At 37.9% G+C, this 22988-nt stretch overlaps 1 protein-coding gene across 1 annotated transcript in view; it reads left to right on the top strand.

The window, feature by feature from the left end:
- Positions 1-2075: 2075 nt before the first annotated feature.
- The window catches only part of USP32 (ubiquitin specific peptidase 32), a 258739-nt gene continuing 237826 nt past the window's right edge, over positions 2076-22988 (top strand). Inside the window, exon 1 of the mRNA XM_007481750.2 lies at positions 2076-2404. Coding sequence (XP_007481812.2) covers positions 2347-2404 — 58 coding nt within the window. The 5' untranslated portion in view covers positions 2076-2346. The remainder of the gene's footprint in view (positions 2405-22988) is intronic.

The raw sequence follows: 22988 nt of genomic DNA, 5'->3' as shown, positions 1-22988 counted from the left end.
CAAGGTTGCACAACCAGCAAAAGCTGGATTTGAGTCCTGGTGTTTTTGGATCTAAGGCCTGCTATTCAAAACACCATATTGTCTTTCCCAAGAGACATACAAAGAAAGTGTGGAGGTATGATGGAGTCAAAGGGGAGATCCAGACTAAATACTTTAGATCAAAGAGCATACTTCCAATCAGTCAAAACCATATATTAAAGGCATAGACAAGTACCAGGTACAGCATCTGGGAATGCGATACAAAGACAAAAATAAAATTAAAGTCTTTGCTCTCAAGGAGCTTATAGTCTCCTGGGAGAGAGAATATATTCACAAAATAAATACAAGATGAATGAGGGAGAGGAGACATTAGGAAAGGCCTAAAATCAGGAAACTCCTCACATAGTTAGAAGCCCCGTAAGATGAGCTTTGAAGGAAGTCAGGTTAACATGTATTTCCAGGTACCTATTAAGCATTCCGATACTGAGTTAAGTGGTAGAAAGTAAGATCAAGATTTTTAGAGTCCTAAGAGAAAATGCATTTCAAGGGCAGAGTACAGATGCATAAGCAATAGACATCTTGTGTGAGGAACAGTAAAGACTGTTTATCTGAACCATAGAGTGAGAAAAAAAATATAAAATAATATAAACCCAGAAAATTAGGTTAGGTTCAGGTGAAGTGATTTAAATATCAAATCCTAGAGTGTATATTTAACCCTAAAAGGGTAAAAAAAGTCACTGGAATTTATTAAGTAGGTAGGTGAATGAGGACTAGACCTTTACTCTGGGAATGAGATGAACCACTTACTCAAAAGAATCTTGAATTCAGTGTCAAGTGTGTCAAAAGCTTTTATTTCATCCTGAAGAGAATGGCTACTCAAGAGCTTGTGTTAAGGCCACAAAGTATGGGAACAGGCAGTCTTCTTTTATCCTAGTCACTTGGAGATTTATAATCTTGTCTCCAAAGTTAACTAATCAGAATGTGCAATTTACAAAATCAGGTATCCTAATTATTGGGAAGGAGGGGCATTAACCAGTCAACACAAAGGCTGTTTCAATCCTATCTGAAATTGGGTTTACCTAGGAGACAAAAACTTAACTTGTTTTGATGGAAAGGCTCCGGACCTTAGAGATTCACTGAGAAGAGTCTATCATCTTTCTGAACTTCATTTCTAACAAGGAATATTATTTTGTTAGGGAAGGCTTCTGGGAAGAGGTGGCACCTAAAGCCAGCCTTATGAATGTGGCGTAGATGAAAGACTATATTCCAGATTTGTTCAGTCTATGGGAGTCACCGGAAATAAGGTCAGAAAAAGCAGGTGCTTTTACCCCAGGAGCAGGAAAGGGCCCCCAGAAGTCAAAAAGAAAAAACTATAGCATCAAAGTCGGACTCGCGCCTGGAGGGGAATGTGTACCTTTGAGTCCTTAGGAAAAGATGCCCGGGAGCTCAAGAGTACAGCCTTTCCCAGGGCATCCCAGCTGAGTATAACTTTTCCCACAGCTCACCCCAGATAGAAATTTCCGGGGCGTGGCAGGAGTGGGGGGAGGGGTCCCACATCTCGTCAGAGACCACTCCCCTCAAGAACCAATGCTTTCGTCCTTTCTTATCTCAAAGCGCCTGCGCCCGAGAGCATCCTGCGAGCTCAACCGCTGTCTCCTCCCGGTACAAGATGGCTCCGCCCACGGGGCGGAGAGAACGATGAGCCTCCCCACTTCCTCTAATTTGCTCCTCCTCTTCCCTGACTAGCTCGCACCGAAAGCCTAACCTACCCTACTTTCTGCCCCCGCCCCCCACAGCCTTCTGTGTCGCGGCCAGAGGGCGATCTAACTGCTCGACTTCTGATTGGTGGGAGTGGAGGGGACGACAGCCCACGTGAGACCGGTCGGCCCCTCCCCCTACGCTTGTGCGCGGAAAGGGACTGGGCGCGGCGCAGCGTTCCTCCCCTCCCCCAGTCGGCCATTACCCGGAACAATCCCAGAGTTTCGGGTCAGGTGGCCCCCGGCGGGGCTGGCGTGGGGGCAGGTCTTGGGGGAGGAGTGGAAGAAGAGGAGGGCGGAGTAGGGAGGGGAGGGCAGGGGGGGCGGGGGGAGTGTGGGAGCAGGGTCACGTGACTCAGCATGGAGGCGGTGGCGGCGGTGGCAGCAGCGGCGGCGGCGGCAGCGGCTGGGCTGGCGACGGTACTGGCGGCGGCCGGGAGGAGCCGCCGGGCCAGGAGCCGCACTTGTTAGTGTGTGCGTGTGTGGGTGCGCCTCGAAGGGGCGGAAGGACGGGGGACGAGGACACCGTCACCGGGGACTACGACGAGGAGAAAGCGGGGACGGGGGGCGCTATCAGGCTCCGACCCCCGGCCGAGGGGATGAAGGGAGTATGGGCGCCAAGGAGTCACGGATCGGATTCCTCAGCTACGAGGAGGCGCTGAGGAGAGGTGAGGGGGGAGGGGTCGGGCCTGGGGAGGGCACAGGCGAGAGGGGACACCCCCTCCTTCCCCACCGGTTCAGGGAGCAAGATGTGGGGAAAGCGATATGGAGGAGCAGCGTCCGTCTGTGAGAAAGGTTGAGAGAGGGAGCAGTCATAGAGCAAGGGCCGACTCCCCTTCGAGGGGGGGGGTCGGGGCCTTATCGCTGAGGAGGGGGAATCCTACACTCGTGACTGGGAAGGGAACTGCCCATGTTTTTCAGTGATGTTCTCTTGGAAATGTTCGGGGAAATCCCTCTCCTCCTCGTTACCTCTCTCTCTCTTCCCTCCTCCCCAATCTTTCAGCTTCTTCAAGCTCGTCCCCTAGTCTTGTGTCTCCCCCTGCTTGGCTCCTTAACCTAAGTGGCAGCGGTGAGTCTCCCTTCTCGTGCGAGAATGCTGCCAAAGCTCTCTTTTTGTCGGTAGAAACGCCTCTTATAGGGGCTTCTTTTCTCGGGCTTCTTCAGGGCCCTTATCTGTCACTTGGGAACTCTCTCCTGTGCACTATCATCATCCACTCTCGCCTTCCCCTCCTCCCCACCTTTTCCTCCTTGCTGCTGGCAGTGATAAGGACACCCTGAAATTAAGTTGTGTGTTTGAGGTGAGATGAGGCTGGACAGCTGATGCTGCCACAAGATCCTGGTCTTATGTTACATTCTCTTGCAGACGTTGGCCTTTGCCTTTTTACTGCACTTGCCTTCTCTCTTCCACTAGTATTAAAATGGCATTCGGAAATCCTGTATTTTGATGTTATTCTATGCACCTTTCAGAGCCCAGGCTTGCTGTCATTAACAGTTCTTGGCCTTCTTTTCTTGGCTTAGATGTGCTGTAGGTTGTTAACGCTCCCAGGACCCGTACCATTTCTTATACTGGCTCCGTTCATGTTTTGTAGTGCACACCTTAACTGGAAATGATTGTTGTTCAGTTTAGAGCCTGTATATGGCTATTTTTCTTATGGTTTGGCTTTTGTACTTTTACTTCTCGATGCTTAATGTTTTTGTTTTTGTTATTTTGTAAAAAGGTATGACAAAAACTTGCCATTTGGGGTGTTGGACATTAGACTGCTAACAGGTTCATAAAGCAGGAAACCAGCTATCCTAGGTTCTACTGTTAGTGTCCAAGGACATATAAGATTTGGATGAAAAACAAAGTAAATTGTTTTTAAATTTGTTTAATCTGGTTAAAAATGAACTTCTGCAAATATGTCAGAAAGTGGAGGATGGCCTCAGGGAACTGTACTTGACACTGTTTAGAAGATATGGATATGGTTGTGGAGTAGTTTTTTTTTTTTTAATCTGTCATAACAGTAAAGAGCTCCTTTCTTTTTTTGAGGTAATATTTTAGCTTCATGAGCAGCATTAGTCTCATTAAAAAAAACAAACAAACAACATAACTAGTAGTCCAAATTCCTGATAGTGTTTTCAACCCCAGTAGTGTAGTCATTTCCTGGATGCTATTGGAGCTTTACAGGTCTGGTGACAGTAGCTTGCAAGGAGTGAAAAATCAATCAGACTGATTTATAGATTCCTTCAGAAATTCTCAATTAATTGCTTTTTATTCAGAAATATTGTTTCTCAAGTTTGAAGCTGTGAAGACTACCATACCTGATATATATATACATACATATATATATATGTATTTTTTTTTTAATTTTTAAAACCCTTACCTTCCATCTTGTGTATTGACTCCAAGGCAGAAGAGTGGTAAGGGCTAGGCAATGGGGGTTAAGTGACTTGCCCAGTATCACACAGCTGGGAAGTGTCTGAGGCCAGATTTGAACCTAGGACCTCCCGTCTGTGCTACCCAGCTGCCCCCCATACCTGATATTTTTTAAACAAAGCTCAAAAATAGATTTTTATCCAGCTGTTACCTGTATAATTTAACAAATTTTATTTCTACTGCTGAAAGATTAATCTTTGGATTGAAGGTAATACTTTGTATATTTGACAGAAGGCAAATTAAGTTGATCAGTTTGTATATCTGCAGGTCTTTCTGCAACCTACTGTGAAGCATCTTTATGAATTTTAAATATAAGAAATAATTGATATTAGTGTAATTAAGAACCTTAATTTCATTTTTTAAGTGTCTTTTTTTTAAGGATGATACAACTTATTACCATCTAGTAAATTTTATGCTTTTCCTGTTATTTCAACTAGACTAAGGCTTTGTGAAACTTGACAGATTGTTTTAGTGTACTTATTTGTTAAAAAAATGTTTGAAGAACTCTTCTTGAGTAGGTGAGTTATTTAAACTAGGTGCTAAATTTATCTCTTGCTTATATTATATTTTTCTTTGTTTTTGTGTTAATGGGGATTAAGTGACTTGCTCAGTGTCACACAGCTAGGAAATACCTGAGGTCAAATTTGAATCCAGGACCTCCTGTCTCCAGTCCTGGCTCTCAATCTACTAAGCCAACTAGCTGCCCCCAATGATAGAATTTTTAAAGCACTCGAGGAAAAGTAAAGCCTAAAATATAGTTGAGGATAATTTTTCTTAGTATCATCTGCATATTGAATAAGCTCCAAAAGTTATGAACCCCTAGCTTTGGTTTTTGCCTTGAGTTATTCATACTTATCATACTTGATAAGAATTTTAAAAAGCTAACAATACTTTTAGGTAGCTGATATATGTATGTGTTATTTTAGCTTCCCCTGAATTCTTTATAATTCACCAGTTTGTTCTTAGGGAATGAAATTTTAAAATAGAAGTTTACAGTAAATGAGAGACCTTTCTCTAAGTTGTATATAAAAAAATTCAAAGGTGTGTGGGAAACCAACATCATCCAATTCAACCTTGCCATTTTTTCTCCCCTTCTTTTGTGCTTCCCTCATATTCTGTCCCTTTCTTAATATACTAAAGGAAAGTTATGAAGTTTACATGTGACAGTTAACTGATTTAAAATAGTCTTAAACTATTAACCTGTGGTAATAGAATTTAAAAGATATTTTCCTTTCTCCTTTAAGATCTTTAATCTCTTAAATTCCTTAATTAGGTACTTATTTCTTCTAAGAACCTGGCAATTAAAATAAACCATGTGCCAAAATCATTTATGTTCCCAAGTGACAATATTTTTCCAACATTTCAAGAATTCCTTAGTATCCCATGTTTTTTAATCCTTAATCAAATCCTTGTCATGAGGTGTAACGAGTACTAAAACTTTATCTTCTGTTCTTGGCTTGCTCTGGCACTTGATAAAATGTGTTGTACTCTTGTGGTTTCTCTTTTAAGCATCTCTCTATGAGAACATGAATATTGACTTTGAGGGAAACTGTTGCCTTTGCTAAAATTCAAAAAGACCTCTTTGAAAAGTTTTTGTTTCTACATTATGTCCCATGTACATTTAGATCTTCGGAAGTCCTTCTCATTTAAGAAGGGCCCTGGGAAGTGTTTGACCACAAGAAGGCAGTTAGTCCTTTTTAATTCATGTTACAGAAGAAAACATTGAAATGGTTTTTGTTGTTTTCTGTGTAAAAGGTAACAATATAGCATTCCTCATTATATTATCTCTTTCTGGTGTAATTGTATGTAGCAACTTTGCTGTCTTGTTACATACAATCAGTTAATTAATTGAGAAGCATTTATTAAAGCTTACTGTATTCCAGCCACTGTGCTAACCACCGAGGATACAAAGAAAGTCAAAAAAAATTTTCCAAACAATAATTGTAGCCCATGTTCTCCAGGAGTGTACATCCTAATGGGGAAAGACATGTAAATATCTTGGAACATTTGAGATATATGCAAAATATGTGAAGATAATCTGAAAAGAGAAGTGTAACTGGAGGGACCAGGAAAGGCCTCCTCTAGAAAGTGGCATTTAAGTTGAGTCCTGAAGGAAATGAGAGAATTAATGGGGTGGAGATGAGAGAACAGAGTATTCCAGTCATGGTGGACAGCCATTTCCAAGGCATAGAGTATTGTGAGTGAAGAATTTTATTTGTATTTGAATTGTGTAAAAATTAAAATTAAATCTCAATAATAAAAATATTATATTTTAGGAGACTTATTAATGATCATTAGAAATTAAGGAATAAAGAGGATACAAAATAAAGACCATGTGCCCATAGTTGATTAGCCATTTCAAACTCCCCACTCACTACCTCCATGCTCAACGGCAGGGCCAAAGAGAGTCTGGGACCCTTCACATCCCTGCCTAATATCCAGTTTACAGGAAATATGTAAGGACAGAGAGTCAGTGGGCTCCTGGGAAATGTAGTTCTTTTTTAGGGTAACAGATTTTCAATTATACATTCCCCTGAGATGTGTGGAAGACTAATTTCTCCAATGGATCTATAAACATAACCAACTTTGAAATGACAATAATTTGAGGATAAGAGGACAAAACCAATGATTGCTAGGCTCATTGACAAAAAGCCAGTTAGGGGACAGTCCCCTTCAGCATAAGAGTATACATACAAAAACAAATGCATTCAACGCCACACAGTTCCAATCACCATATCCCAAAGCTCACTCTGGATCTAATGGTGCAGAGTGTGGTCTATGGAGGCATCTTCATGGTGTCTTCTCCAAACAGTTTACTTTCTGGGTTTGGAGAGGTAGCAGTTTCTTATCCTAAAATTACTCTCAAAAGAATTTAAATTTTGCATTTTAGAATAACAATAATACATTCTCCCTTGAAGAGAGTGTTAAAAACACAGGAATCACTTAGGGATGCATGGCTGAGTTATGAGGTAAATGAATCGGCAAGAAAAATAAAAAACATAAAAAGAAATCCAAATAAAAGAAAAAAGATAACTTCTGGATGAAATATAGACCATCAAAGTCTTATGTGAAAAAATTCCAAGTAAAGGAAAATAAACCTATAACAGGTTCTTGAATCAGGGCCCAATTAAAATAATTTCTATCCCACATTATTTCACTTACCCCTTTGCAGCCAAGACTACAGGAAGTTGTCATACTATAAGAGAGAAAAAAGGACTATATTTTTGTGTGATAGGGAAGTGTCATTCCCTGGTCCGATTTTACCTTCACTGTCAGGGATAGGGGGAGTCAGGATAATAGCCAAACTTCGGTACTTGTCTGTGAGTATTTCACAAAGAGTGTGGATACAAGGCGTCCTCCATCTTAACATATGCCAAGCTCTGCAACCTCGAGTCTCATAGTAGGTACAAGTCATAAAACATACCTGGATTGGTTTGGTCTTTTTTGACCTTGTGCTTGATTGGCACTATGTAAGTAGGTTTGTGCTTCTTTGGCACTGTGCAGTGGCTCTTTTTGTATTTCCTTCTCCTGGAATCAGACAGAATCATTAAATAAAGTCCCATTTAAAAAAAAAACAATCGATGGCATCATTTTTATAGTCTAAAGCTTTTTGGATATGCATTGACATTAAGGCAAATGTTTTAAACTTATATTACTGAAAAATAAAAAAAAGTTCAAGAAAAATCTTAATACTTTTGACATGTGCTTCAAATACAAAAAGGAGAGAAAAAACAAAACTGAAATAGTATATTGCACATACAAGCAAAAACAATAATAAAAAGTTTTAAAAATCAAAAATATATATCTTACAATCATTGACACACTGTCAGCTAAGGAAAGGGAGAATACAAAAAGTTTCTCACCAAAAAATGAGGTCCATTTCCTTTTATAACTTGGCCATGTAACAGTTTTTTTTTTTTATAAAGAACAGTAGTATAGCATGTAATGCACATTCATGAAGTATCAAAATCCCCAAAGTTATAATAACCCATTTAATGACAATAGCACACAAACTCACTATCATATTTTACATGAATCTGCTGTATTACATTAAAAACTAGTGGATACTTGTCACAAATTTTTCAGGTATAGCAATCTTTCAACCTTGGCTGAGATATTTTAAAAAGAAAATCTGTTATTGCTATCATTACAAAAATATGGCAGAGGAGTCTAGAAAAGGCCAAACCTCTGTACTGTTGATGTTGGGGCTAAAAACATCACCAAGAATCTAGCTCATTCTGGGGGAGGGTAGAATAAGTAGAAGAGTTACAAATGAGAGATGCTCCCTCTTGGGAGCCATCCAAGAGTACCATGCCCTAAAAGTAACAGAATTTATCTAATAGTTAAAACACAATAGATTAAAATGATTCAGTGTAACAGAGTAATATTGAATACATTAATATATGAACTTAAAACAACAAAATTAAATCGTAAACAAAACAATTGGCAAAATACAATAAAAGACTTTCATAAAGCAATGGAGTCTGAAAAGGCTTAACATCTTTATCTCCAGTCTTTTAAAAGTTCCATTCTCTATCTGTTCAGATACTTTTTTTGTCAGAGCTCTTGGATCTCCCATAGTGAGGGAGAATTCCTTGCTGAGCATAGTGTGAAGGAATCCCAAATTGGATGAATCTTAGAGCCTGGGCAGGCCCAAATGGCAAAGGGTTATAGGGAGATGAATTTCTCCCCTGAATCTCAGGCAAGATAAGTGAAAGGATCAGTGTACTCATGAAAAAACATCCTAAAACTGGAAACTGTTTGAGATATGTAATACACTGCTCTTTTATAGAATGCACCATGCTTGCAATTTTACTTCCTGTTTGGAAGAGTGACTTCCTTCTTCCTTTTCCCCATGAGTTAAAATGCTAGTTTCCACAGCCACATGGAGAAGGGAGTTAGGAGGCTAATCTTTGCCTAAGGAAAATATACCCCAGTTTTTACCAGTTGCCCTGAGAGAGGCTCCAAGAACTACTAGTTTCTCAGGGGCAGCAATCAGCAACCCAGCATGATCAGCAACAGCGGTCAGGGTTGGGGGTCAGGGTCAGGGTTGGGGTGGAGGCCAATTCAGGAGCTGAATAGGAGCGGGGCCAGAGATCAGGAGGAGGATTGCCAGAGGCAGCAGTGAGGAACTGAGGAACATGGGCTCAAGCAGAGCCCCCTAGCTAAAAATAGCCTAGAGATTGACCAGGCAAAAAGTAGGAAAAGAAAAAGGCAGCAGCTCCAAAGAGATTTTGGAGTTCTCTCAGAGTTTATGAGGGTGGGTGGGTAGGGTCGGTGAAAAGCCTTGGCAGGAGAAACGTGGCTTAAAAAATTGATCTTAGCTCTCTTTAATGAGAGTTTTTCCTCCAACTTCTGGTTGCCATCAATGTAAAAATTAAAATTAAATCTCAATAATAAAAATATATTTTAGGAGATTTATTAGTGATCATTAGAAATAAAGGAATAAAGAGGCTACAAAATAAAGACCATGTGCCCATGGCTGATTAGACATTTCAAAATCTCCACTCACCATCACCATGCTTGACAACAGGGCCAAAGAAAGGCTGGGACCCTCCATGTCCCCGCCTAATATCCCCTGTCTACAAGAAGTATGTAAGGACAGGAAGTCAGTGGGCTCCTGGGAAATGTAGTTCTTTTTTTAGGGTAACAGATTTTCAATTATAAGATTATGGAATACTTGGGAGGGTTAAGTTTAAGTTGATTTTAAAGGTAAGAAGGGGCCACCCAGTAATGATGAGCTTTAAAATGCTCAACTGAGGACTTTATATTTGATCCTAGAGATGATAGAGAGCCATTGGAGTTGCCTGAGCTGGGAGTGATGAATTGGTCACATTTACTACACTTTTAGAAGAATCATCACTTTGGTGGCTGAATGGAGAATGTGTTGGATTGGGGAGTGACTAGGCAGCACCAGTTCAAAGGTTATTTTAGTAGTTCAGACAGGAAGTGATGAGGACCTGAACTAGGCTCTTTGAATGGAGAGGAGGGGAATGTGTTGGTAGAAATGATAAGATTTGGTTATTGATTAGTTATGTGGGGTGAATGAAGTGCTTATGTGCCAGGTCCTGTGCTAATAAGTACTGGGAATACAAAGAAAGGCCCAAGTGGTCTTTGTCCTCCTAGAGTTCACTTTTAACATGCAAGTACTAGATATTTGCCACTTAAATGGAAAGGTAGAAACCGAGAGAAGGGAAAGGTAAAAGTGGAAGAAAAGGAAAAGGCTCCTTAAAGGTTGGAATTCATCTGAGTCTTGAAGGAAGCCAGGAGGAGTTGAGGGAGAAGATTCTAGGTGGGAAGTACGGTTATTTGAACTATCTTAAAGTATACTATGGAAGCATGAAGGAAGAATTGTGGGAGGCATCGGAGGGAGCTAGTGAAAAGTTAGGGAGTTGGGAAATACATTGTCCTGCGTGAAGAACAGCAAGAAAGCCAATGCAGTTAGATCTTAGAGTACCTACAGGGGGAGTAAATTATAAGAAGACTGAAAAGGAAGGGTGAGGTTGTAAGGAACTTTAAATGCCAATTTTCATATTTATCCTGGATTAGTCCAATTATTTTTTTCTTTCTTTAAGAAGAAAACACAACTTCCCTCTTGGATTGGTTCCAAGGCAGAAGAATATGATGACCTAGGCAGTGGGGGGTTGTGTCTTTCCCAGGGTTACACAGCTAGGAAGTATTTGGGATCAGAACCTAGGACCTCTTTTCTCAAGGCCTGCCTCTCAATCCACTGAGCTACTGCCCTTAGTCCAATTTTTTTCTCTATCAATAATTCTCTATTTATAGGAAGACAGCTACATGACAATAAATAGTGTTGAACTTGGAGTCAGGAAGCCCTGAGTTTGAATCCTGTCTCAGACTCCTGGCTATTGTGACCTTAGGCAAGTTGCTTGAAATCTTCAAATCTCAGTTTTTTTGTAAAATGAAGATAATAATAGCACCTACCTTTCAAGGTTATGGTGAGAGTCAAATGAGATAACATATTTAAAGCTCTTTACAAACTTTAAAACACTATATAAATTATCTTCATTCTTATCCATCCCTAGTCTCTTGAGTTCTAATCCAGAACTAGAAAAGCATCTCAAACAAAATGTTCAGTAGTCTCTCAAACACATGTCCAGAACAGAACTTATTTATTTTTCTTTCTAAATCCTCCTTGCTTCTTAGGTGTCCTGTTACTATGGAGTATACTACCATTCTCCTTGTCACTCAGACTCTACAATCCGTTTCATTCTTGAATCCATACTTGAATTCACCTCATTCAATTCAATTGTTGTTAAATCCTGTTTCTACCTTCACAAAATCTTGATACTCTGATATTGGCACTCAAAACTGCATACCTAGACTATTGAAATAGTGCCATGGTTGATCTCTCAGCCTTAAGTCTTTCTCCACTTCAATCGTCCTCCACTTTGTTACAAGGGAATCACTTTAAAAGACTGATATATATTAATTTAAGGTCGCTAAGGAATTCAGCTATGTAATTCCTAAATGAAAACTCAAGTCAGCAGTAAATCTTTTATGGAGTTTAATTACAATAGGAGTAAGAAAGGAATTAGAGATAGAGAGAGAGAAAAAGGGAGAGAAGGGAATAGGGCTTAAATACCCCTTCTGTTTAGGCTGGGCCAAAAGGCCCAAGCCCTTAGATAGCTGGGGCAAAGAAAAAAGATCAGTCCCTATTACTCACGTGACCAAAATGGAGAAACAGTCTCAGAGGCCCCCAATTTCAGCTTCCTTCAGAGCAAGCTTCTCAGAGCCCACACGAACCACACCGACCAACTTCTCAAACCACACCGAGTCTCTAGACCTCCCTGATCTTTAAGGAAACCATCCAAGTTGCCTCCCCTCAGTTCTCACATCTACCAATCACTGTCCATCAATTTCCCTGTGTCAATGGAGGCTCTAGCTTAACCCAGGACCGCCCAGAGGCTTTGCACATGTCTGTTGAAGGTCATATTTTCAAATGATTAAATCTTTGCTCCTTTGCTACAGCCCTTTCTAAATCCTGTTAACCTGAGTAGGGTAGAGATTGGAATAATTAAATTTTGATCTAGACTGCAGCCCTTACTCAATCCTGTTAGGACTGAATAGGGTGGAGATTGATTCCAAGTATCTCCATTGTATCAATTCTAAAATCAATCATGACTCAAAGAAATTCCTGTTCTATGCTTAAGCATAGGTCAAAGTCCTTTCCATTGTTCAGCAAAAGGTTTCTGTCCTAAAGTAATCTTAAGAAGGGAAGAGAAGGAACCTCCCATGCCAATGGGGTTCCCATTCCAATAGACTATCAGTAAGAAATTTTCCAAGTATGAAATATCCCAATGGTGAAATTTCCAACATTTATAAGTCTAAGAAATTTTGAGGTTTACAATTTAGCTGGCAAACTGATTTTTACTAAAGGGCAAGTCTGATTCCCTTACTCAAATTCTTGTGGCACGTTGTTCTCTTTGGCATTCCCCATGTTCTCCTACCTTATTTCTGCTTCCTCACTTTCCAGGCCTTATTTGAAATTCAGATCAAATACCACCTTTTACAAGAGACCTCTCCTGGTCTCTTCCCTTCTCATTCTCCCCCTCCAAGATTACTTTCCTTACATGTAAAATTTTCCCTCATTAAAATATGTGAGTTCCTTGAGGTCAGGGACCTTTCTTTGTATACAAAGCACTTAGCACAGTGTCTAGCATGTATTAAGTGCTTAATAAATTCTTATTGACTTATAATTTACTGGGAAATGAAGGAGATGTGGTCAGTCCCATGCTTTAGAGAACTATCACTTTGGCAGCTGAATAGTGTATCAATTGAAATTTGGAGATCCTGGAGGCAATCTCTGTAAGTAGTTAACACTTAGTTTAGTATTTAGATTCTTATTGACTTATAGGTTATAATAGGTAGTATTTGAGCAAATAAATATTTAAATAGTTAATATCAATAATTCCTGATAACCAATAGTATCATATAATTCTCATTCACTTTTTTCAGTTATGTCTGACTCTTCGTTAACCCATTGGGGTTCTTGGCAAAGATCAGAACGGTTTGCCATTTCCTTCTCCAGTTCATTTTTCAGGTGAGGAAACTGAGGCAAACAGGATTAAGTGACTTGCCCGGGTTTCTACAACTAGTGTCTGTAGCCAGATTTGTACTGAGTAAGAGGCTCAGCACTCTATCCGGTGTGCCACCTAGCTGCCCCCATATAACTAACATTTTATGAAATCTTGATGACCTCTCCTTATCAAAGGTTTTGATTACTGAGTTTAATGAAACTTTGGTATAATGAAACTCATTTTAAAATAACTTTTGAGTGCTAGTCTTCTGTAGTGTATGTATTGAGACTGAGTTAGAGTCTGGATTACAAGGTTATTCTTTTTTTTTTTTTACTAAGGCAAGTCAATACTTTAATGTCGAATTTGTCAATCATAGTAGACTTCTTTCAAATTAGTATGGGCTGGTGAATTTCTGTTAGGGTCACCCTATGAGATAATATGGGAGATCCTCTTCAAAACTGAAGACCAGATAGTTCTGATAAAAAGGGGAAAAAAGTAGGACAAATTAAAATTAGTCTGCTTATAGATACCATCATTTTTTGCTTGAATCTATCAACAATTTTTTTGAAACTTAAAAATTCTGAATTTAAACACCAACAATCAAATAGAACATGCAAAAAAGCTCTTATATGATATTATGAATCTCCATTTTATATGCTTGCTTAAAAAAAAATTGGCCATCCTTTTTTTTTTTGTATCACTATTGCCATGTTACCTGGCTCCAGTTAAAAAGTAAGAGAAAGAAAGAGCAGGAAAAATCTTCAGACAATATTTATCAATCAGTTACTATGTTTCAGGCACTGCATCGAACTTGGGGTGTGTAAAGAAAAAGCAAGAATAGTCCCTTCCCTCATGGAACTTAAATTTTAATAAGTGTAGAGAGGAAAAATAAGAGAGCCCAGGACAAGCTTTGGAGGACACACACAGTTAATGAGTGTGACATAGATGAACATCTAGCAAAGGAGCCTTAGGAGTGGTGAGACTTGTAGAAGTCTTCCAGAGTGAGTAAGTGAGGAAAAGAAGATGATCACATGTCAGATACTGTAGACCAATCTAGAAGGATGAAGGCTGAGAGAACGAGTTATTAGATTTGGCAATTAAGTGATTATTAGTAACTTTGGAAAGAGGAGCTTCAGTTGAATGGTGGAGTGAGAAGCAAATTGCAGATAGTCTAGAGAAGAGAGGAAATGAGATTGCCAAATGTATACTGTTTTTTTTTTTGTTTTTGTTTTTTTCTAAGTTTAGCAGAAAAGAGGAGGAAGGATCTAGGATTTTAGCTAGCCAAGGTGGTAGGATTTAGTGAGGGAGTCTGGAGGAGTGGAGTTTGTAAGCATTAGGAAAGAACTTAGGAGATAGGGAGGAGATGGAAGGTTAGAGAGTGGGAATGGGTTGTGGCAACTACTGAAGACTAGAAAGGATGAAATCAAGAGTTCCTGTAGTATTATAACAACAGTTGGCCTTTGTAAGGAGGAAGGTCACTTTTGCATTTGTAGTCAAGGAAGAAGATATAGTGAGTGATGAGGTGAAAAGTGGAGAAGGAACTTTATGGAAATAACCTTAGCTTTTTTTTGTCTCCTGTGAGGCCCTAAGCTGAGAGGCAGGAGGACTGAAGAGATTTGGAATAGCCTTTTTTTATAAGTAGTAAAGAGGAGTAGAAGAAATAGTTTTTGTTAGGGGAGACCCAGCTGAGATTAGCGATAGAAAGGGGAGCTAGACCTGCAATTTCACAGATAGAGGGGGAAACTCCCTCTACCAATGTAGGTAGATACTTTCTTTGCTACTTATAATTTGAGAGAATGGCTTAAAGACATTGAGAAGTTGAGCAGACTTTCCAATATATGTCACACATATACATACAGCCACTACATGTCAGAGGCATGACTTGAACTTCTTCCTGGTTCTCAGGCCAGCTTTCTATCCACTATCCTATGGCTGTTTCTCATTTGAGGTTATATAATATACATTTGTAGTAAACTCAATCAGCATGATTTGGTGATTTCCTCCAGCTCCATTCAGGAAGGGAGTAATCCAGGGAAAAGTAGAGGATAATATAGTAGAAGTATGTATTATAACTTGAAAATAGAAAATTGCTATTTTCTTATTTGCTTTCTTTTTTGTACAATTGGAAAAGCAGAAACAAACAAAAAAAAGAAGCTCACCACATTGATGAATCCTAGAAACTTTTGGGCTAAGCAGAATGAGGTGACATCAATTCATGGTCAATAAGGACCCTGTTTACTCAATTGTGCAGCTGTTGTTGGTTTTTCTTGTTCTTTGTATCTTGCTTTGTTTTTGGACACAGGGCCTTCATAGTGGCACAATACCCAGGGCGGCTTTCCAAAAAAAAAAAATTGTTTAAGTAACAAAGAATTGTAATTTTGGTGACCAGCAAATTCCATATTTGATATGAGGTATTTAATTTAATAAGGAAGAGAAAGGAGAGAATTTTGGCATAACTACTAGGAACACTGTCAGTAGCTGAGTCCCAGACAAGGTATATAATCATGGAGAAACTGCTGAATTTTTTTAGTACCCCTATGAGACTAATATCATGTATTTTTTCTTTTTTGATGTATTTAATACAAATTACCAGAGTTGTAGACAGTTTTATTTATGGAGAAGACAACAATTTACTTGATTTAGAAGGTGATGGTGAAAATGAGCCTTACTCAGATTGCTTTTAACTATATCTGGGAAGTATGGCATCTGTTTTTAGGCCTAAAATTGTTTGTTACTGCTTTTGACTTTTTGATTATGTGATAGTTGTGATTTAAGTTTAACCACCTAATCTCTGACGCATAAAATAGAAAATTCTATTTGTTGCTTTCAAAGACAGCTCTTAATTTTGCTTATTAAGGGAGTACTACATGAATTTCTTTTACCCAAGAGAAGTTTTAAGATAAATTCCAGGCATGAAGAAAGAAAATCAGTTTTTTAACAATTGGAGGCATTATGGTACTGGGGAAAAAGTACTAGAGTTGGAGTACAGAGGCCTTGGTTTTGATTCTTAACCAAGATACCTACATACATACATACATAATTTCTCTCTTTTACTCCTTGTGCCCTGAAGAGAAGGTCTGGATAAATTGTCCTGTGTTTTTGAGGGAAATGAAAGGTGCTGAGGAGAACTAAGAACTAAGGCAAAGTTGTTAGACAGGGATCTCTCAGAATGTAAGATTCCAGCAAACTTATTACCTTGAATATTCAAAAGCTACAAAAGCACATAAATACATTTTGTTTGTTGAAAAAAAGACTTTTTAATTTTTTTTAGACTAGTAATTTCCCAATATATTCCTCACGTTGAACCCCTCCTCTTGTAACAAAGAAAAACGTAAAACTGACAAAATAACTGACTGATAACATATGCAACCTTTTGCATCTAGAATAACTGAACTTTTAACTTATGGTTTTATATTTTTTACAGACATATATATATATATATATATGTGTGTGTATGCCATATATATATATGGCATTTTCCATATTGCGACTTTCCCCATCACAGTTTCAGTGTACCTCATATTGGTATAAGAAATTAAATGAGAAATTTGGGGAGTTTTGTGGAAGTTGCATATGACACAGAAAAAGTATAGAAACTCAGAAATGTATGAAATATATGTATACTACTGTATAATGTCTTAATTTTTTTTGTCTTTTAACACCATAAATATACACAGTAAACACCCCATAAAAGAAAAAGAAAAAATTCAGACTTCTTTGGTACAAAGAGTGGGCCAAAATTTTTTTATTCTAATTTTCAAAATAGTGAGGGTGCCATGTTCCTAACCTCTTCAATGTGGAGAGGGTTGCTTGTATAATAGGATGAATGATGTTTTGTTTATTTTTTCAAATGTTTTTAGTTATATTTATTATATTTTTATATTTATAATATATATATATATATCATAGTTAGTTTTTAGTTATATTTTCTCTAAAATATATTGGCCTGCACCACACTTTACTCATGTGTAAACATGAAAGATGATTCTTTTTGGGATATGGAATACTTAACTTTTGGTATGATAATAGGATAAATTAATTTTCACCTCTAGTGATGATTTTTTAATTCAATATCTTTGTTGAATTCTATATGAAAAAGAAAAGTCAGCTATACATAGAGACAGAATGAACTCCAGTTTCATGTATAGACTTTCTGTTGTCAGTTTTATTTGAGGCTTAATTTCAGAATACAGAAAAATAAAAAAAAGCAGTGATTTAATGCTTTACCTGGATGACATCCTATTTCTTGAATATGATATTATAGTAGCATTATTAATCCTTATGTTACAAAGGTGGAAAAAATGAGAGTTTGTGATTTATTGAATGTTTCTAGTGACTTGTTCTTAAAGTTCAGGGATAGAATCTAGGGGGACAGTATTCTTGTCCACATCACTATCTCTTTTCTGCTTAGGTAATATTTAATTAGATTTGGTTTGGTTGACTATTTTCGTTTTTGTTTTTTCTCTTCCATCTTCTCCATGGTCAAGTCTTTTTTTATTTTCAGAGATTTCTCACATCTCTTTCTTCTTGTTTTGGTTATTACTAATTTTTATTTTTTAACCCATAAATGACCCTGTAAATATCTTCTTTACCTCTGCACATCAACTGAACTCTGATCTCAGACCTATGGTGGCTCTTGAGGTCCCTTTCTCAAGTTGCTAAGGCTTTTTTTGGATGAGACACGGTAAGCAAAAGTTTGTTGAGCTCCAACCCTCTGCAAGGCTCCAATACTAAGAGCTGAAAATACAAAGAAAGATGAAGAGCAAGTCAGTCTCTGCTCTTTAGGAACTTACTAGAATATATTTTTGGCATCATTGGGCTTATGTATTAGAACTCTCTCCAGACCAGAGTAAAAACCTTTGAAGGAAGCTTGTTATTGCATTTGTTAATAAATGTTGATAAAGCATTGTTAATGCATTATCTGCTTCCATTAGTTAAAACATATCACATTTTGGATGTGTTTTTAGACACAGTTTTTGGAATCTATTGGTGAGCTGCAACTTTTGTAGGTAACATTGGAGCACCTGGGATCAGTCTTTTTGTTAATAAATTTGGTCAAGAAATCCTTTAATTTTTGCATAGCCAACCATCAGAAGTTATTCAGTATAATTTTAGAAATGCTGATTAGGGATTATCAACACATAATTGTTTTGGGAAGGGCAGAAAATTTATTTTTCTTCCTAGATTTGGAAGTATAGTAAATAGGTACCTGATGTTGGGAATATTTTGCATTATTTGAGCAATGCTACAGAAGAGATACAAATTGAAGGTAGTCAGTGAAGATGATTGCCAACAAATATATTTAGACAATGAAAAATCATTAGTGGGCAGTGAATAAAGCCTTCCCTATACAAATTTTGTTCTGTTGTTCTCATATTTTTCAGTAGAACTAAGTTGGTGATATGCTTGAGAAATGGGAGGAAAATGATGAATGAGAAGAATAGTAAAAATAATGTAGCAAATTATTTTGGTATAGGCAGTTTGACTCATGATATTTACCTGATCCCCCTGACTTATGAATAATGCTGTTTTGAGTTCAGTGCCAAGGCATCTGAATTGGTAAAGTTTTCAGTACTGGTCTTAGACATTGAGAGAAAAAAAGAGAAAGATCTCCCAATCAGTCAAAAAACATTTATTAAGCACCTACTATGTGCCAGGCACTTTGAGAAAGGCAGAGGATACAAAAAAAGTAAAAGCATAATCCCTATCTTCAAGGAACTCCCAATGTAATAGGAGAGACAACAAGCAAAGACTATATAAGGATCAATTGAAAATAATTAAAAGGAAGGCCCTAGAAACACAACTATTAGTACAAGGATTTGTATCATTCTAGTTAACAGTGAAATGTCTCTGTGTTGCACTTAAACTTGCTTAAGAGTCAAGTTTTGTGCAGGGGGAATGTATATTATAAGTAAAAGGCAAAGGATGGAAGTACACATCCATTTTATGTGAAGTTCAAATTTCTATATTATTTTTAAGAACCTTTAAATTTCTAAAACCTTGACCATTCTTTGTAATATTTACTTTATTGTCAAATGGGAGACCCTTTTATTGCTTGGCACAGTAATTTAGGAATTTGTTATTATTATTATTATTTTTTTTTTGGTACTTTGGCTCTTGCTGCTATAGTTAGTTGCATTTGGTTTTATTGCAAAATTTCAATTGTTTATATATCTATTTGATATTTCCTGTACTTGAGAACTACAAAAAGCATCTTTGTAAATTGTTTTTTCTACTAGAAGGTGATTTAAATAACAAGATAATGAAGTCTTTTGGGAAAACCTATATTTGGTGGCATAAAAAATAATAGCTAACATTTTATATTGCTTTAAGAGTGCTTTTAAGATTTGCATAGTGCTAGGCAGCTAAGTAGCTCAGTGGATAGAGAGCCTATAGTCTAAAGCTTTTGGGTATGCATTGACATTAGGGCAAATGTATTTTAAACTTATATTACTGCAAAAAAAATTAGAGAAAATCTTCTCAATGCTGGTGACGTGCTTCAAATACAAAAAAGGAGAGAAAAAACAAAATCATACTATATTGCACATCAAAGAAAAAACAATAATAAAAAGTTTTAAAAATAAAAAATATATAGCTTTCAAACATTGACACACTGTGTCAGGTAAGGAAAGGTAGACTACAAAGGTTTCTCACCAAAAATGAGATCCATTTCCTTTTCAAACTTGGCCATGATCCACTGTGTAAGTGCAAATGATTTTTTACAAAGTAACAGTTTTTTATAAAGAACTGTAGTACAGCATGTAATACACATTCAAGAAGTACCAAAATCCCCAAAGTTATAATAGCCCATTTAATTACAATAGGAAACAAATTCACTACCATTAGAATTCACATGTCTGCTGTATGACTTCCTCCCCCCCAAAAAAAACCACCTTAGAAGCTAATGGATACTTGTCCCAAGTTTTTCAGGTGTAGCAATCTTTCAACCTTGGCTGAAATATTAAAAAAAAAAATCTATTACTGCCATCATTACAAAAATGTGGCAGAGGAGTCTAGAAAAAATCCAAACCTCTGTACTGTTGGTGTTGAGTCTAAAAAACATCACCAAGAATCTAGATCATTCTGGTGGAAGGGTAGTGTGACATGGAAATCACATTAAAAGACTTATATATATTAATTTTAAGGTCGCCAAGGAATTCAGCTATGTAATTCCTAAATGAAAACTCAAGTCAGCAGTCAACCTTTTATGGAGTTTTTAATTACTAACAGGAGGAAGAAAGGTATGAGGGGGGGGGGGGGAGAGAAAGGGGAGAGAAGGGAATAGGGCTTAAATACTCCCTCTGCTTAAGCTGGGCCAAAGGCCCAGTCCTTTGAGATCAGTCCCTATCACTCACGTGACCAAAATGGAGAAACAGTCTCAGGGCCTCCACTCCAAGCACCCAGGCTCCAACAACCTCCTTTCCCAGGAAGTCCCCAGACTCCTCAGCTATCCTCTACCTCACTTCCTGTGTCTCTCCTGTGCTAATGGTGGCTCTAGCTTAACTCAGGACCGCCCAGAGGTCTGTCCCTTTTGCACATGTCTGTTGAAGGTCATATGGGTTCAGGGGTACCATACCCTGGGAACAATTTCCCAGTTCTTTTGGTATGAGACTATCATGTCCCATCCATTCACATGTTTACAAATGTAGAGGTGGGAATATAATTGCACTTCACTTCAGCTACTAAAATGGACCCTTTACGTATTGTTACAAATAACAAAGACAGGCCAAATGATTAGTTAGAGTTGTTGGGGGAAAAAAAAATCAAATATTATGTCTGAAGATCCTTTAAAATCAATTTGAGATATTTAACACATTAAATTTTCCAGAGGTTGTTAATGAGGTTGATGGAGTCCATCTGTCATCTATATGACAATTAACAAAGCCAAAATGGAAAAAAAAAGCTGTTTTTATGGACTTATATCATGATATTTTGTTCAGTATAGTTATAGGGGAAAGGCAACAGAATATATCTAATAGTTAAAACACAGTAGATTAAAATGATTCTGTGTAACAGAATAGTATTGATCATATTAATATATGAACTTAAAACCAAACAAATTAAATTGTAAACAAAACAATCAGCAAAATACAATAAAATACAGAGTCTTTCATAAAACAATGGAGTCTGAAGAGGCTTAAAATTTTCACCACCAGTTTCTTAAAGTTCCTTCTCTATCCATTCAGATTCCTTTTGTCAGAGCTCTAGGATTTCCCATAGCAAAGGAGAATTCCTTACTGAGCATAATATAAATGAATCCCAAATTGAATTTATCTTAGAGACTGGGCAGGCCCAAATGGTGAGGGGTTGTAGGCGTGACTCTCAGGCAAGATAATTGAAAGGACCAGTGCACCCAGAAATGGTAGAAAGAAAAAACATCTTAAACCTGGGAGCTATTTGAGATAGATAATGCACTGCTCTTTTATAGAATGCACCATGCTTGCAATTTTACTTCCTGTTTGGAAGATTAAACTTTCTTCCCCTTCCCCTTCCCCTAGAGGTAAAACCCTAAGGAGCAGTTTGTTTCCCCTGCCACATGGGCAGGAGTTTGGAGGCTAATTGTTGCCTAAGGAAAACACATCTGGTTTTTACCAGTTGCCTGGAGAGGGCTCCAAGAACTCCCAATTTGTAAGTTCCAGAGACATAGCAGGATCAGCAATAGTAGTTGGGGTTGGAGCAGGAGGATGAGTGATCGGGTTCAAGAAGACCAGGAGTGGATGGCTGGAACAACCCAGGAGGCTGGATCGGCATCAGTAGCAGGAGCTCAGCAGCAGCAACACCAGAGGCAGCAGCAAGGAATAAGGAACACAGGTTTAAGCAGATGGATGAAAGAAGTGGCTTATCTCTTCTTCAACAAGAGTCCCAGGCTAAGTCCATCAAACTAAAGCAGCCAGGCCAGTAGAGAGTTTGGCAAAAAGGGGGAAATAACAAACAAATCAACAAACTGGCAGCATCAGGGCAGCAGCTCCAGTACAGAGTTTGGAGTTCTCTTGGAGTTCACGAGGGGGAGTGGGATGAAAAAAAACATGGCTTAAAAAGAATTATCTAGCCTATCTTAAAAAAAAATTGAGAATTCTTTTCTTTAACTTATGGTTGCCAAAATGTAAAAATTAAAATTAATTCTCAATAATAAAAATATTTTAGGAGATTTAAAAAAATGATCATTAGAAATAAAGGAACAAAATGGATATAAAATAAAACACCAACCATGTGCCCATGGAAATCAGCCTATTCATCTGGCAGATTGTCTTGCAGGATAATGAATTTCCAAGTGATGGAATTTTAAAGTCAGTTTATTTTTTTACATTGTCATTTTATTTTTTTGGTTCTACTTAATTTGTTCTGCATCACTTCATACTTTTTTATGATGTAATAATATTCCTTTTATGTGCTACAATTTATTCAGCCATTCTCAATAGATGAACCTTTTTTGTTTCCATTTAAAAAACTTTATACTATAAAAAGTGCTGCTATTTTAGCATATATGACATCTTACTGTTTTTTGACCCCCTTGAGGTTGTTAACTTGGAAATAACACAGAACTATTAAATAGTCAGAAAAACAAAGTCTTTAATCAGGATAGGGATAAGTCCAATTGGCCCTTTACTCAGAGTCGGCGCCACAGCCTTTTCAGGGTACAAACCCTGGACTCTGGGGATGTTATCCCTAGGGAGCACCACAACACTAGATGACAACTCCAAGGAACAAAAGAATTTGGGGAACTTATATACCCTTTGGGAAATCCAGGGGCAAGGAAAGATGATTGACATCACTATGGCTACAAGGAAAATGGGA

The sequence above is a fragment of the Monodelphis domestica genome, chromosome 2 (genome assembly GCF_027887165.1).
Source record: "Monodelphis domestica isolate mMonDom1 chromosome 2, mMonDom1.pri, whole genome shotgun sequence".
Taxonomy (NCBI): domain Eukaryota; kingdom Metazoa; phylum Chordata; class Mammalia; order Didelphimorphia; family Didelphidae; genus Monodelphis; species Monodelphis domestica.
This window is presented reverse-complemented; position numbering and strand designations above follow the sequence as displayed.